The 13,736-nt window shown below is 43.7% G+C and overlaps 1 protein-coding gene across 1 annotated transcript in view; it reads right to left on the bottom strand.

Moving 5' to 3' along the window:
- Positions 1-8,240: 8,240 nt before the first annotated feature.
- The window catches only part of Cwc15 (CWC15 spliceosome associated protein homolog), an 11,450-nt gene continuing 5,954 nt past the window's right edge, over positions 8,241-13,736 (bottom strand). Inside the window, exons 6-7 of the mRNA XM_004626166.2 lie at positions 11,434-11,552; positions 8,241-8,388 (exon numbers count right to left, since the gene is read on the bottom strand). Coding sequence (XP_004626223.1) covers positions 8,259-8,388; positions 11,434-11,552 — 249 coding nt within the window. The 3' untranslated portion in view covers positions 8,241-8,258. The remainder of the gene's footprint in view (positions 8,389-11,433; positions 11,553-13,736) is intronic.

Here is a 13,736-nt window from a genome sequence, read left to right as displayed (position 1 = left end):
AGGGTAAAGACTGATGTCAACAGAACTCTAAACAATATTGCTGACTAGGCTTGAGTCCTGAGATGCTTGACCCTATGGGCCTGCCTGTGCTGAGAAACAGCTGGGGTGTTAGTGTGTGCGCTTTTGGCTGTGTCCATGACAGTGTCTCCAGAGAGACTGGTGGGCAGTGGGGCACCAAGCTGATGGCACGGAGCCTCCAAGTGTGGGTGACACTATTCGACGGGGTGGGTGCCCGGCTGGACCAAGGAGGAGGCAGACGCCAGCAAGCACCCGTTCCCGAGCCCGCTCTGCCTCTTGGTGCCATCAGCGAGCAGCTTCTGTCTGCTGTGCCCTTCAACCACAACTTCTTCGCCTTGCAGCAGGCCTGGAAGCAAAGGAGCCCAGGTAGCACAGACTAAACCCTCTGGCCCGAGGGCTGAGATCAGGCTGCCTCCTTAAGAGCCGCTTCTCTACGTGTCCGGTCCCACCACAGGCACTGACAACACACTCCCAAGCTCATTTAATTGGTCTGGGCTGCATCTTATGCATCAGAGTTTTTCCAAGACCTCAAGCAGTTCAGCTGTGCCCCTAAGGTTAAAAAAAAAAACAACAAACAACAGAAATAATAGGCTAGAGACTCAAAGAATAAGAAAAAAAAAAATGTTTTTGCTAAATTTAAACGTGAAAGCCAAAATTAAACAAGGGAGCAACATAAGTATTGGAATAGAATAGGTTAAAAAGTGCTGTAAAACCTAGGACAAAGTCACAAGAACTAAAATATGAGAAAAAAAGATGATTAACCTAGCAACCAGTTGGTGTTCTGAAAAGAAAGAGCAGAGTCCGAAGGACAGATTATCAAAGAAAAGGAACTGTCCCTGGAATAGAAGTCTGTAGTTTTCCAAAGGGTTCACTGGGAGCTAAACATGGTGACAAGATGCACCTAGGCACAGTACTGTAAAATTTCAGAGCAGTAAAGAGAAAAGGAGGATCACAAAAGATTTCAGAGATTTGAGATAAAACTAGGACACTGAATTCCATTCTCATCACTGAGAAACAAAGTGTCTCTCTCTCCCTCTCCCTGTCCCTCTTCCTCTCTCCAGTGCATTTCCCCTTCCAATGACCTAAATCATCTGTGCGCTGTCACCTGGTCCCTTGTATCTCCGCTGCCCTACTCCAGGGCCACATCCCGGAGGCTGTATCAGTGTAACTTCCTTCACAGCCTGAGCCCCAAAGCACTCGGGTCAGCAAGGGGCTGTGGGCTTCTCTATGGGCTAAATGCGTCAGCTTCACTGTGGCTTTGTGCTTCATAGTAGCCATCTTTCTTTCCCAATCAAATGATTAGTAAATCTTCCTGATGTTCTTCAATGAATAGCTTATTTTCTACGCTGAGATTTCTTAGTAAAAATTTCTTAATTACAATATTATCCTGTACTTGTAGATTTTTAAGAATTTTTATTATGTTCCATTTTCCCCATTCTTTATTGTGCAGCCAAAACTATACTAATTTTTACGTTTATAATCTATTTTAAAATTGTAGGGGAGGGCTGGCCAAATAGCTCAGTGGATTAAAGCGCCTGCTTTGGCAGACGCAGGAACTGGGCATGTCATGCCTGCCCCGCCCCCAGGATGCACTGAGACAGTGACTGAGGCTGGGCATGGTGGCATGCACCTGTAATCCCAGCACTTGGGAGGCTGTAAACAGGAGGATCACTACAAGTCCAATCTACTTAGTGAGAAAAAAATAAAATTAGTAAGGGAAATCCCTTCCATTATTCTTGCTTGCCACATTCATTTTCTGAAAAATTTTGTGATGGAAAACCTTACAATAATTTTAATTGGATCAAATTTATCTATTTTAAAATCCAAAACCACTGGTATATCTCCTCTCTCATTTTTTATCAGTGCATACTGGTTAGAGATGAATGTGTTTCATTCTGTCAGGTCTGTATATGAACATAACATTAATCATATCGCCCATCTCTCTCCTCTCTTCCACCCTACCTAGTTTCATGGTGTTTGGGGGCTTCAATGTATATAATGTATTCTGATCAAATTCATTACCTCAAAATTTTACTTTTGGAGGGCCACAGAACTGAGAATTTTGTACTGAGTCCGCCCATGTAGGAATACACCTTTCTTCACACTTAAAAGTTTTTTTAATGGCCTACTATAGAGTAAGTTTCCTTTTTTTTTTTGTATTTTAGGGAAGGATCTACAGAGTGTTCAGGGTCTCAGTACTAGATTGGACTGGTAGTGATCCACCTGTTTATAGCCTCCCAAGAGCTGGGATTACAGGTGCGCGCCACCACGCCCAGTCTCAAGAGCCCTCTCAGCACGCCACGGGGGCGGGGCTGGCACAGCAGGACCGGGGATCAAACCCCTGGCCCCTTTAATCCACTGAGCTATTTGGCCGGCCCAAGAGCAAGTTTCCTTCAAAGGAAAGTTTTGCGCATTTCTTGTGAAGGTTACAATATCCCACATTGTCTGTAGTAATCACAAATGGAATTGTCTTTCCATTATAACCCCTAGACAGTGACCATTTATGGGGGAAGGGTTTAAATGGAGAAGCAGTGTAATGAAAGTTCTACTGCAGATGTGGGCAGGGGTGGCTTGCTGGGGGTGGCACAGTGTGAGGTGGAGCCTGGGTAGGACCTGTGCTGCCTATAGGACCTGTGGCCACAGGGAACAGGCTTTGGCGCTCTGTGGGCTTTGCCACTTCTGTTGCTGCAGTTTTTCTTGTCACTGGCAGCTTCTCCTTCCCCTGTGGCTCCTTTGAAGTAAATCTTCAAGAGTGATGCAATGCCCAGGCCTTACTTACCGCACCTTCTGGAGGCCTCCGAGATCCCGAGAGAGACTGGCAAGGAGGTGAGCGTTGAAGCAACCCCAAGATGACCTCACAACACTCCTCTCTGAAAGCTGCAAACATCTGGATGCTCCCAGCCCTGCCTCCCTGTGCCTTAAGGTTCCAGAGCTCCGAGAGCTGACTACGCTCCCGGGCAGCTTCTAATTACCTTAGGACATTAGCAACCATCTCTTCCCTTCTTTGTCAAAGACACAGCAGGATGAACACACACTGTGGAGAGGAAGCTTCCACCAGGAGCATGAACACAACAGGTTTCACCTTCTTCTCCTCCCTCCTGCAGCAAGTCCGACAACCAGGCCTGGTGAGAACAGGCCATTCTAAAAATGCAATGGAAAATTTTCTAAGAGCTTCAATATAAAAGGTTTCAGGAGCTAGGATGCATGCAGACTCATAAGCAGTGTGGTTTAGGACTTGTGCACCACAACACCACTACCAATAACAATAGCAGCAACACAAAAATCACCACCTAGTATTTCCTAAAAGATGGCGACGATCCAGGTCTTCCCTTTGTTCTGATCTTGGCCCAGAACAGGGCCAACACTGCGGTTTGGAAGCTTCAGCAGTCCTCATGCCTTTTGTCCGCCCACTCTCTCCCCACAAGTGGTGCGATCCAGGTAGCTGTACCTCTCACATCGTCTCCTACAGATGAAGACGCCGCTCTGCTCCTCGGGTGCGGGTACTTCGGCATGCACAGGACACTGACCAGCAGGGCCTGCTCCCATCAGACTGCTCAGCCTCTCCTCTCCAGGGTCTGGCTTTTCCACCTGTGCTTGGGCCCAGGACTGCTCCAGGAGTGGGCAGGACACCTGCTGGGAGTCAAGACCTCTTAGCAAGGCTCTAAGCTGCTGGACCAAGGTCTCCTGTCCTGTAAGATTTCACTCACACCAATTTGAGGACAGTGGTAGTTGAGCATTACACCCTCTGGTGCGTTAACTGACGGTCAATTTGCAACACCCAGCTGAGCTCTACCAGCATGGCTCTGGGCGTGAAAGGCCCATCTAGGGACTGTTGCCAAGAGCATGAAAGAACTAGAGAGGAAGACAGTTCCCTGTTGATTCTCAAGAAGCTTGTCATGCTGTTTTGGTTTTTTGTATTTAGTGCAGGGTCTACAGGGTCTCACTACACAGATTGGACTTGTAGTGATTCTCCTGTTTTCAGCTTCCCACGCACTGGGATTACAGGTGTGTGTCACCAAGCCCAGTCTCAACTGTCTCAGGGAGCCCTGGGGGAGGGGCACAGCAGGCTGGGGACTGAACCTCTGACCCATGTCTGCCTAAGCAGGCACTTCAATCCGCTGAGCTATCTAGCCAGCTGTCATGCTGGTTTTGATATGAATTCAGCTCTTAGAGGCGGCGGCTGGGACCTCACTGTCACTGAGGACGGCTGTGGTTCTCTTCAGGGAAGCTCCTTACCTTAAGCATCGCTTTCTGGCTCCAGTGCTGACACACTTTCTAGCTTTCACCACTGACCTCTGGGCCTTCCCAGTGCAAATCCTTGATACAGACTTGGTTGAGACATTGTTAACGGGTTCTAAGCCTCCAGCTGGATACACAGAGGACCCTGCCGTGGGCTCCAGGTCTTCAGGTAGACTAGTGCAGGACAATGCCATGGGCCCCAGGCCCTCAGCTGGATTCACTGTAGGTCTCTAGTGTAGACAGATCTCCTGCACTCTTCTGCAGATGACTCTTCAGGTGAATATTATAAAATAAGCTTATAAATTATGTGTCCTGTATTAAATCTGGGTTTGCTTGCAAGCCCTCACTACAACGCACCTTGAGGGTGTGCCCCTTCTGAGTAGGGCACTCAGTGACTGCACTAGGGCTCAGATTTCAGGTCACTTTTACCTGGATTTCTTACCTGGCTGGAAATCTGGGGAAAGAAGACAAAGGAACAATTATCACGGCCTTCAAGACCCTCTGGTAGTTCCGTGCAGGCACTTACCTCACCTCTGCTTGCAGTCTGGAGGAGGTACTACAGTTGGTACAAGGAAGGAACTGGCCTTGAGACTTGAAGACCTCACCAATGCTCCTAAGTGGGAGAGCTGAACTTATTTCCTTGGGCCACCGGCAGGGTCTGAAGATGGTCTGTCCCCCACAAACAGGATGAGAACATGTACTGATAGAGGGGAAGTCAGATTCCCTGAGTCCATGCTCCCCCAACTCGATGATGAATTTTAAGGAACAACGGAGGTTGAGTGTGAAACATGAAAACTTTGAGAGCTTAAGAGACATAAAGGAATAGGAAAGTGGGCTGCCAGTAAGCCCACTTCTCAAACAAAGCTTCATAGAGCAAGACTCATGAAGTGTGCACAACATGGGTCAAAACTATAAGCAACCAATATAGTTGCTGAGGAGACACTGACCCAGTGGGGAAGCCATTTGCATAACACATGTACGTGGTATCAATGAATTGCTCAAGGAAGGGATAATTAGGCGGCCTTGGTCACCCACGTGGACAGCCAATGCCTACCTAGATTTTATTACACGGGGGGACAGCAATTGGCTTGTCCCCCGCTGAGGCCTACAGCCGTGGTCTCTCCACCCTCGAGGCCCAGCCTCCAACAGATGCGCCTCTGGCCACAGGTGCGCTGTGTTCTCGTCCTCCGCACTGACCTTCTGAGGGCCCACTCAGTGTGACCGCCTATGCTCCCACTTAACTTAGCTGTCAATAGTAGTAGGGTGCTCCTACAGTGAACTCGCCAGACACTTAATATCAAGTTTTCAGATCACCACAGAGCTCCCTCAAGACTTGTCCTTTCATTGAGTAGTTCTTCGAAAAGACGGTCAGGGGGTTGGGGACAGAGGAGACGAAAGGGGAGGGGAAGTAAAAAGGATCAAGACATGATAGCATATATGCCTGTTCCCCCAGGATGAGTGTAATTATTACCCACTGCAACCATAAATAAACTGGAAAATGATGAGTATGTTCAAGACAGGGAACATTTTGAAGGAGATAAATGGCAATGTCTTTTATCATAATCATTTTTTAAACATTAAAAAAACCAGACCCTCTCCCAAAGACTTTTGTTTCATAAAACATAAGGGAACTAATTAACACATAGAGGTAGTCAAACAGCAGTAAAGAGGAAGGCCTTAGAAAAATGGCTTCTAGTTATGCCTGTTTTTTTTTTTTTTTACTTAAAGGAGAGGCCATTAGATGAACACAGTTCAGACATGGTGACCACTCAACAGGCTGGACTAACTTCCAAGTGACAAAGCTGAGCTTCGCATCAGTCACTGATTGCCCCGGCTCCTTCCGCTCAGCACCTGCCCCTGAAGGGACAAGATCCCTTAGCTGCTCCAACTCGGGCAGATAGATGCAAGGCATTTTAGCCAAGTACACTCTATAACTTGGGCTGTAAATTAGAGCTGACACAGTGACGTGTCTTGGGTCTGTGACTCAGGTTGCATGCTGTGGTCCTACTCTAGAAAACCAGAAGGGAGAAAAAAATTGGAATTAGTGTTACTCTCATCTTCCTATAACCTATTTGATTCGAACAGAAAACCCAAAATAAGTGATCCTGCAATACAGTGCAATGACAGCAGACTCCTGGAGGTGCGTCACATGTATGCCTTCCACACTCTGGAGTGCCAATGTACTACGTGCATCTGTGAACACATCCCGGCAGCGCTCAGTTGGACAGAGCTCATGCGCGATCTGCCAGTCACCGTCAACCTGGATCAGGTCTGGGGCTCGAGCCTCATTTCTCTTAACTCTAAACAACAGCCTTTCCCCCTAACCAACAATGCTGCTAGAAAGCTAATGAAAGACAGACTGTAAAGTTAGAGATAAAAAGTGAAGTCATAATTACTAAAGACTCCTTAGAGAAAGTCCAACTGCTCCCCAATTTATATAAACAGCTGCTTGAACACTGTAGAGCGGAAACATAGTTAAGACCTGGCCTCTATCTCTAGCTGTGTCCCCAACTCAGGGTACACATACCTATGCTCAAAAATCCACTGTGAAACGCTAGAGGAGTAAGATCTTACAGAAAAGGATGCAATGAATACCGGATGACAAGTCATACACTATTTTGCTTTTAAGTCTTATCTTTAAACTCAAACTGAGTATCATTCACAGCTAAGGAACCCCGGGAAACGGTCTCTACTGGTAAAAGGCTGCTTCCCAGTCCAAATTTTGTGGGCCTGGGGACTAAATCTAGGGGTTCACATAGGTAGGAGCTCTAGTACTGAATTATATCCTTGAACTTTTATTCTTAAGAGTGGGTCTGGCTAAGTTGCCCAAGCTGGCCTCATCCTTCCGACTCAACCTCTTAAGCGGTTGGGATTATACATGTGCATCACCACACCTGAGTCTGGTGCCCAATTTTTATAAAAGTGGCCCCAAGTTTAGGAGAACTTCCCAAGACAACCTAGACATGTTTCTCCCTCCCGTATCCTACAGATACGGCAAATAACAGCTAAACCTTATTTATAAAGGTTTTATGTATTGACCGAAACTTTCAAAAAAACAATTACAAAGAAATAAAATAAAAAAAGGGTCGGCCAAATACTAAAGCACCTGCAAGCAGGCACAGGGGCCAGGGGTTCCATCCCCAGGCTTGCTGTACCAGCCTTGCCCCCGGGGCATGCTGAGACAGCAATTGAGATTGGGCATGGCGGTGTGCACCTGTAATCCCAGCTCTTGGGAGGCCGTAAACAGGTGGATTAATATGAATCTGACCTAGTAGTGAGACCCTGAACACCCTGTAGACCCTTCACTAAAATACAGAAATAAATAAATAAACTTTCCACAGCTTTATGTCCAATACAAGCCAGTGTGCACTCACTCAAGAGACATGGCTATTTCGGCACCTAGAGGCAAGCGACTGCATGTGCTGTCCTAGGAGTGTCTGCAGAGTTCCTGCCCAAGGCAAAGGAAAGCAACGGCAATGCCTGCCGACATGAGGCACCCAGGGCTCTCCTGGACCCAGCACGTTCTCTATGGCATGTGGCTCCAAATGAGGTAACTCTGGCCTCTTACCACACTCTTACGAAGCATACCGTGAAAATATGAATTAGCTGATCTTAAACCAATGTTAGAAAATAAAGGGGAAAACATAATGTATAACCCCCACCACACAGAAAAGCAATTCTTTTGAAAAGAAACTATTCAACATTTTACATGCTGCACAAGTTACAAGAAAAAGTTGGATACACAGACTCAGGTATTCAGATTACAAGTATTTATTGCAAGCACATTTTTTCCAACATTAAAAATAAAACATGTGACTAGGAACATTCAGAGAAGGGAAGCTGTCAAACCCATTCCCATGCCCCTCACACACAATGCATCATCCATGGACAAGACAGTTTGCAGCTTAAAATGAGGGACTCCTATGTACTACTTGGACAATGGGAAAAACAGGACAACAAATTCAGTCAACACTGTGCAGAACTAAGCACATAAAACTGTACTACTTAATATATTTCTCCATGAACTTTTTGTGAAATTCAGATCGCAGTGTATCATTGACAAATCTCTTGTCTTTCTTCTGATCATCTACACCTTTTGCACAGTTCTTAAACACAACATCATCATCCCACCTGAAAGAAAAAAAGAAAAAAGGCCCTAGTGTTTCTGTCAGATGACAAGAAAACTGTGTACTGCGAAGCTTGGTGTTACAGAAAGGTGCCTGATATGTTTCACTTGACACAGCCAAAGAACAAAGTGACCCTTAATACAGGATGTTGGCTCTCCTGAAGCAGGGGATAATTCTGATTTAGAAAATTGCAAACACTGCCACTGTTTCTCTGGCAAAAGCAGCTTTGCTATAAGCTTTGTTATGAAAATTTGTTATGACTTTGTTACACATTGATGTTTAACTGATGTTTTCAGGTCTAACACAGAGGTAGTCCCAAGGCTACCACAATTAGTACAGATATCACTAAATTTTAGTAACTGGTCATCTTAGTCTAGTTTAGATTTGGTGATTTTGAAGACTATTTTTTTTAATACAGGGTCTACAGGGTCTCACTACACTGATCCTCCTGTTTTCAGCCTCCCAAGTGCTGGGATTACAGGCAGGAGCCACCACACCCAGTCTCAGTCACTGTCTCAGCTTGCAGGGGAGAGGGCCGGCAGGGCCGGCGGGGCCGGCATGGTATGTGGTGCCGGGGATCAAACCCCAGTCCACTGAGCTATCTGGCTAGCCCTGAAGACTTATTTATATATTCTTCTTTAAAGTTAACATTTAGCAGTCATCCACTATAATAGTCACATTATAAAGGAACAAAGAGAAAGAACTTTTGGACCATAACAATTAAGGCCCATGTGCACGATTTCAGAATATTCCCCAGCATATAAACACAGGCCCAAATATATGACATAGATATTCTCGTAAATATAAGTATAAATATACACCTCAAATGGAAGGCCATCAATGTATTTGTATAGCCATAAATTTCTGCACATGGGGAGCAAGCAAAGAACATGCTTATCTTTGGAAAACACTGAAGTTGTCACTAATGAGTATCCAAACATGAGTGATCAATAAGTGGAATATACTCTTATTTGTACCCAAAACAGGGCAGAATTAAGTTACAGCGCTTTATATATATCTAAGCAGCATTTTTCTTTATCCATTCTCTAATTTACTCCCAACCAAGCTTTTCCTTTATGTTGCTAATCTCAGCACTCACTTGTTCTGACACCAATATCTGAGATGACCACTCCCTTCCCCTAGAAATATGACTGTCTGCTTGGCTTCCTAGACGCCAACTCTTGTTTTCATTTCCTTCCCCACTGGCTGATCTTTCTGTTTCTTTTTTCCATTCTAACAATACTGACTAAGCACCTACTGCGTGCTGGGAACTGTCCCAGGTACCAGCAAGTAATCATCTACCCAAACTCTAAACACAGTGCCAGGCGCAGCACTCTGACTTCTCTCTAGTTAAACTCATTCCCTACGTGATACTCTGCAATGTTACAAGTTCCAATATTTCTACAAGCTGACAACACAGATTATCTCCAGCTTGCAATAACTGCGAAACACATCACACCATCTACCCACAACAGGCATTAAACAGCCCAACCTTTCCATGTCTGACCACCATCCCCACATCCAGCCTTGGGCCACATTTATCCCTAGCTCTAGCTTTTCAGTTGCTCAGGACAAATACTGTGGAACCTGGTCTCTTGTCACCTGGCCAGCAAGCTTTCCCTTGAGTATACTATCGCCTCCTCATGAGTGGGTTGACTTTCATATATTTATAAATCATGGTGAGGGCTGCACTTTTACTGTGAATGAGTCAAGAAGCCATTGAAGGTTTAGAGCAACAAGCTGTAGTTGAGATTTTATAGCTCAAAGAGAGTCAGACTGCTATGCAGAGGGAAAAAAATGGGACAAGGACAGAAGGTGCTACACATGCAAGGAGCCAGAGTACCACATCACTGCTGATGGGAGCTTACCAGTGGAGAGGGTGAGAAATACAGCGGATACCTCAGGTCATGAACTTAATTTTTCTATAGTTCTGGTCACAAAACCAGCTGGATGAGAACCAAATCAAATGCAATGGTTAGGTTCAATGTTGACTTCATGGGGCAATTTGGTTCAGTTCCCATCCAGGTTTGTGACCAGAATCATAAGACAGAATTGAGTTTGTGAACCAAGGCACAACTGTATTGCACATAGTTTAAAAGTTAAGCTCAAAGGGTCTCTTGACTCCCTTATGTAAAATATAAGCAAGCTTCTTCCCATTCAGCTCTTCTAATAAGCTTTTATTTTCTACGTATCACCACTGACGTATTACATGATTCACTGATCATCTATCCCCCTTCTGTTTTTTATTTCACTACTCCGTATCTACCTGCAGTACAGAGAAGTGTTAACATACGAAGACCACTATCCTTAGACCTGCTTGTAAGGCTAGGCCTTGGCGGGCATTCAGAAACCCGCATTTAAGTGTTTCTTATTATTTCTACACCTAAAGTGTATATACAATGTTTTTCATGTCCAACACTTCCTTTCCTTTTGGGGAGTCTGCATATTTGTATGCGCTAAGCAGAAGTTGCCTCTATGATAAGCTCTCAACAAAAACCTGAGGCACAGTGCTTGCTACTGGGAAGCAACACCGTGCACATGCTGTTCCATTTCTGTTAGTTCTGCGCACCTCCCGCGGGCAGGGAGGACTCCTCCCCTTCCAGTCTGTACCTTTCCCCTCATGATCTGCCTGTGTATCTTTACTAAGTCAGTCATCAGTACAACTACTTCACGACAAGGCTGTGCTAATCTTTACTACATCAGCCATGCATAAGCCACATGCTGAGTCCCTAAATCTTTGCAGTATTTCAAGGTGAGTGGTGGTCTTGCCAACTACTTACACATGCACACAATGAATAAAGTTTGCAAGGTTAAGGGCTCAGCTCATAACTGTATGCGCCATGTTTAGATTACTGGGTGTACAGGGAGCTACTATAAATATCTACTGAAAATGAGAGGTTTTTATTTTCCCCCATTTTCCTTCTTCCATTCTCCAAAAATCAGATATAGTAGAGTATCAGTGGAAATGGAGTTGTAGAAGCTTAAGATAATGTAACAAGTACCCAATTCATAACATTCATGTATAAATCCAACCCATGATGTATATTACCTTCTTTTAACTTTGAAGTTGGCCTGAGGCTGAGATGGGCCAGTGAGATTAAGGAGAGGGTTTCCACTAAGAATGTTTTCCATACGAATCCTTTCTTCTTCAGCTTTTTGTTCTTGTTCCTATCAATGACAGAAAAACTCAAGTTTACTTATACTAATTCTAGGTCAATTTTCTTGTACTAGTTCATTTAAAAAAAGACCTAGGAGGGGCCGGCCAAATAGCTCATTGGATTAAAGCGCCTACAAGCAGGCATAGGGGCGGGGGTACAATCCCCATGCCTGCTGTGCCGGTCCTGCCCCCAGGGCTCACTGATATGGCTATAAAGACTGGGCATGGTGGCACCTGCCTATAATCCCAGCTCTTGGGAGGCTGTAAACAGGCAGATCACTATGAGTCTGGTTTAGTAGTGAGACTCTGAACACCCTGCACACCCTTCCCTAAAATACAAAAACAGAAAACAAACAAACAAAAAAACCAGGATGTCTGAGAAGAAAATTTGGCCATAAATATTTCTACTATAAATATTTCATGCTGTCATCACACAGCAATTGATTTCTCCCAACTCTGAAAAACTGAGATGCATATCCAAATGTTTTCTTTTGAAGTACATATAAAATTAACCATTTTAATATTTAAAGACATTAATGAACATATTTTATATTTAGAATTTAAGAACACATTAAACATCAAAAACATCTAGCAAAGCTCAATTTTTTTTTGGTACCAGGAATCAAACTCAGGATCCTGTGCTTGCCAAGCAGGTGCTGTGCTGTTGAGCTTTATCCCTGGCCCCTAGGGCCTCAATTTTTCAAGAACTATACACAAACTAAGATCAAAAGCAACTTTATTTTGAATTGCAATGTAAGCTTACATCCAAAGGATTAATGACAAATTATTAACTAAGAAGTAACTACTAAAATCAGACAAACTATGTAAAAGATGACATTCCGTTAACATGCACTGCTATTAATTTATGTGATGTATTATCTACTTTATTATTACATTACTATGTTCAACTTTTATATCTTATGTTACATGTCTTTAGCATCAATTTCTTCTAATTCAAATCACCCATTTCTTCTCAAAAAATCAGAAAAATGTCTAAAATCCCTAGCTATAACTTCTAGACCTACCTCATAACATTATCTTTGCCCAACTATAAATCTCATTTTGCTGTGCTTAGAGAATGACAGAATTTAATGATGTAATAGATCTAGAATTTACCCTAAAGTGACCCTAATTTTCCATGAAGGTTACAGATACTTCAATGTGAAAATATGGATGGATTTCTTTTTTATCAAGAAAACTGAGAAGTGACAATTTGTTGGAAAACAGAACATTCCTTTAAGTCACACTGCTTAAAATTTAAGCAAAGTCAGGAACTATCCCTCAAAGAACAGAGAGCTTTTATGAAAGCATATGTAGTATTCAACATACTATACTATACTGATGGTGCAAAGATTTTTATTGAGATGCTAGAAAAACAGGAACTCGAGTACAAACTTTGTGTAACACACAGGTGCTGGACTTTATGCTGGCAGTACTAACACCTAGACTCACTTGATTGCTACACACAGCACTAGCAGGAAAAGGCACCTACTCTTCTCATACTCAAGTATCAGGGACATAAGCTAATGGCTGGCTAGCCAATGGGTCAAATCTGAACAACTCTTCTTCTTTACCATTTAGATTTTTCTGGAACACAACCATACCTACTCATTTATATATTTTTCCACAGCTGCTTTTGTGTTCTAACAGCAAAGATGAGTAGCTTCAGAAGATTTTAAGACTAGCCATCTTAAAATATTTATCATGTAACCCTTTACTACTAAGAGTATGTTGACCACTGACTAAGGCTAATAGCATGAAAATACTGTTGTGGGACACATCAAAATAACAGCTGATAGAAAGCAGGACAAAAGAAGACTGGTATAGAATTCCAAGAAATGTCAACTCACTTTTACACCGATGAGATGGAATTTCCTTAACTGCCAGGCATCTAAAATGGTTATCCTCCCCAAGGTCAGCCCAAGTCATTTAGAGAAATTTGTCTGTGTACAGAGACTAGGCGCTCTAAAAAGAGTGGAATGCCTGCCCCTGGTGGCCAGCCAAGGGTACTAGAAATGTTCTTAATTGTTTACTTGCATTTTTCTTCTTCCAATTTGAACTGAAAACCGTCTTCCAATTCTACCTCCTATTCTTCCTCTTAATTCCTCCTTCATGCTTCTGAACACTACTTCCTTAGGTTCTTTTTTTTTTTTTTAATTTTTATTTATTTAGATATATCTCTTTATCCCACTCCA

The sequence above is a fragment of the Octodon degus genome, unplaced genomic scaffold, assembly GCF_000260255.1.
Source record: "Octodon degus isolate 3935 unplaced genomic scaffold, OctDeg1.0 scaffold00012, whole genome shotgun sequence".
NCBI lineage: Eukaryota > Metazoa > Chordata > Mammalia > Rodentia > Octodontidae > Octodon > Octodon degus.
Note: the sequence above shows the minus strand (reverse complement) of the source record. Positions and strands in the feature narration are given on the sequence as shown.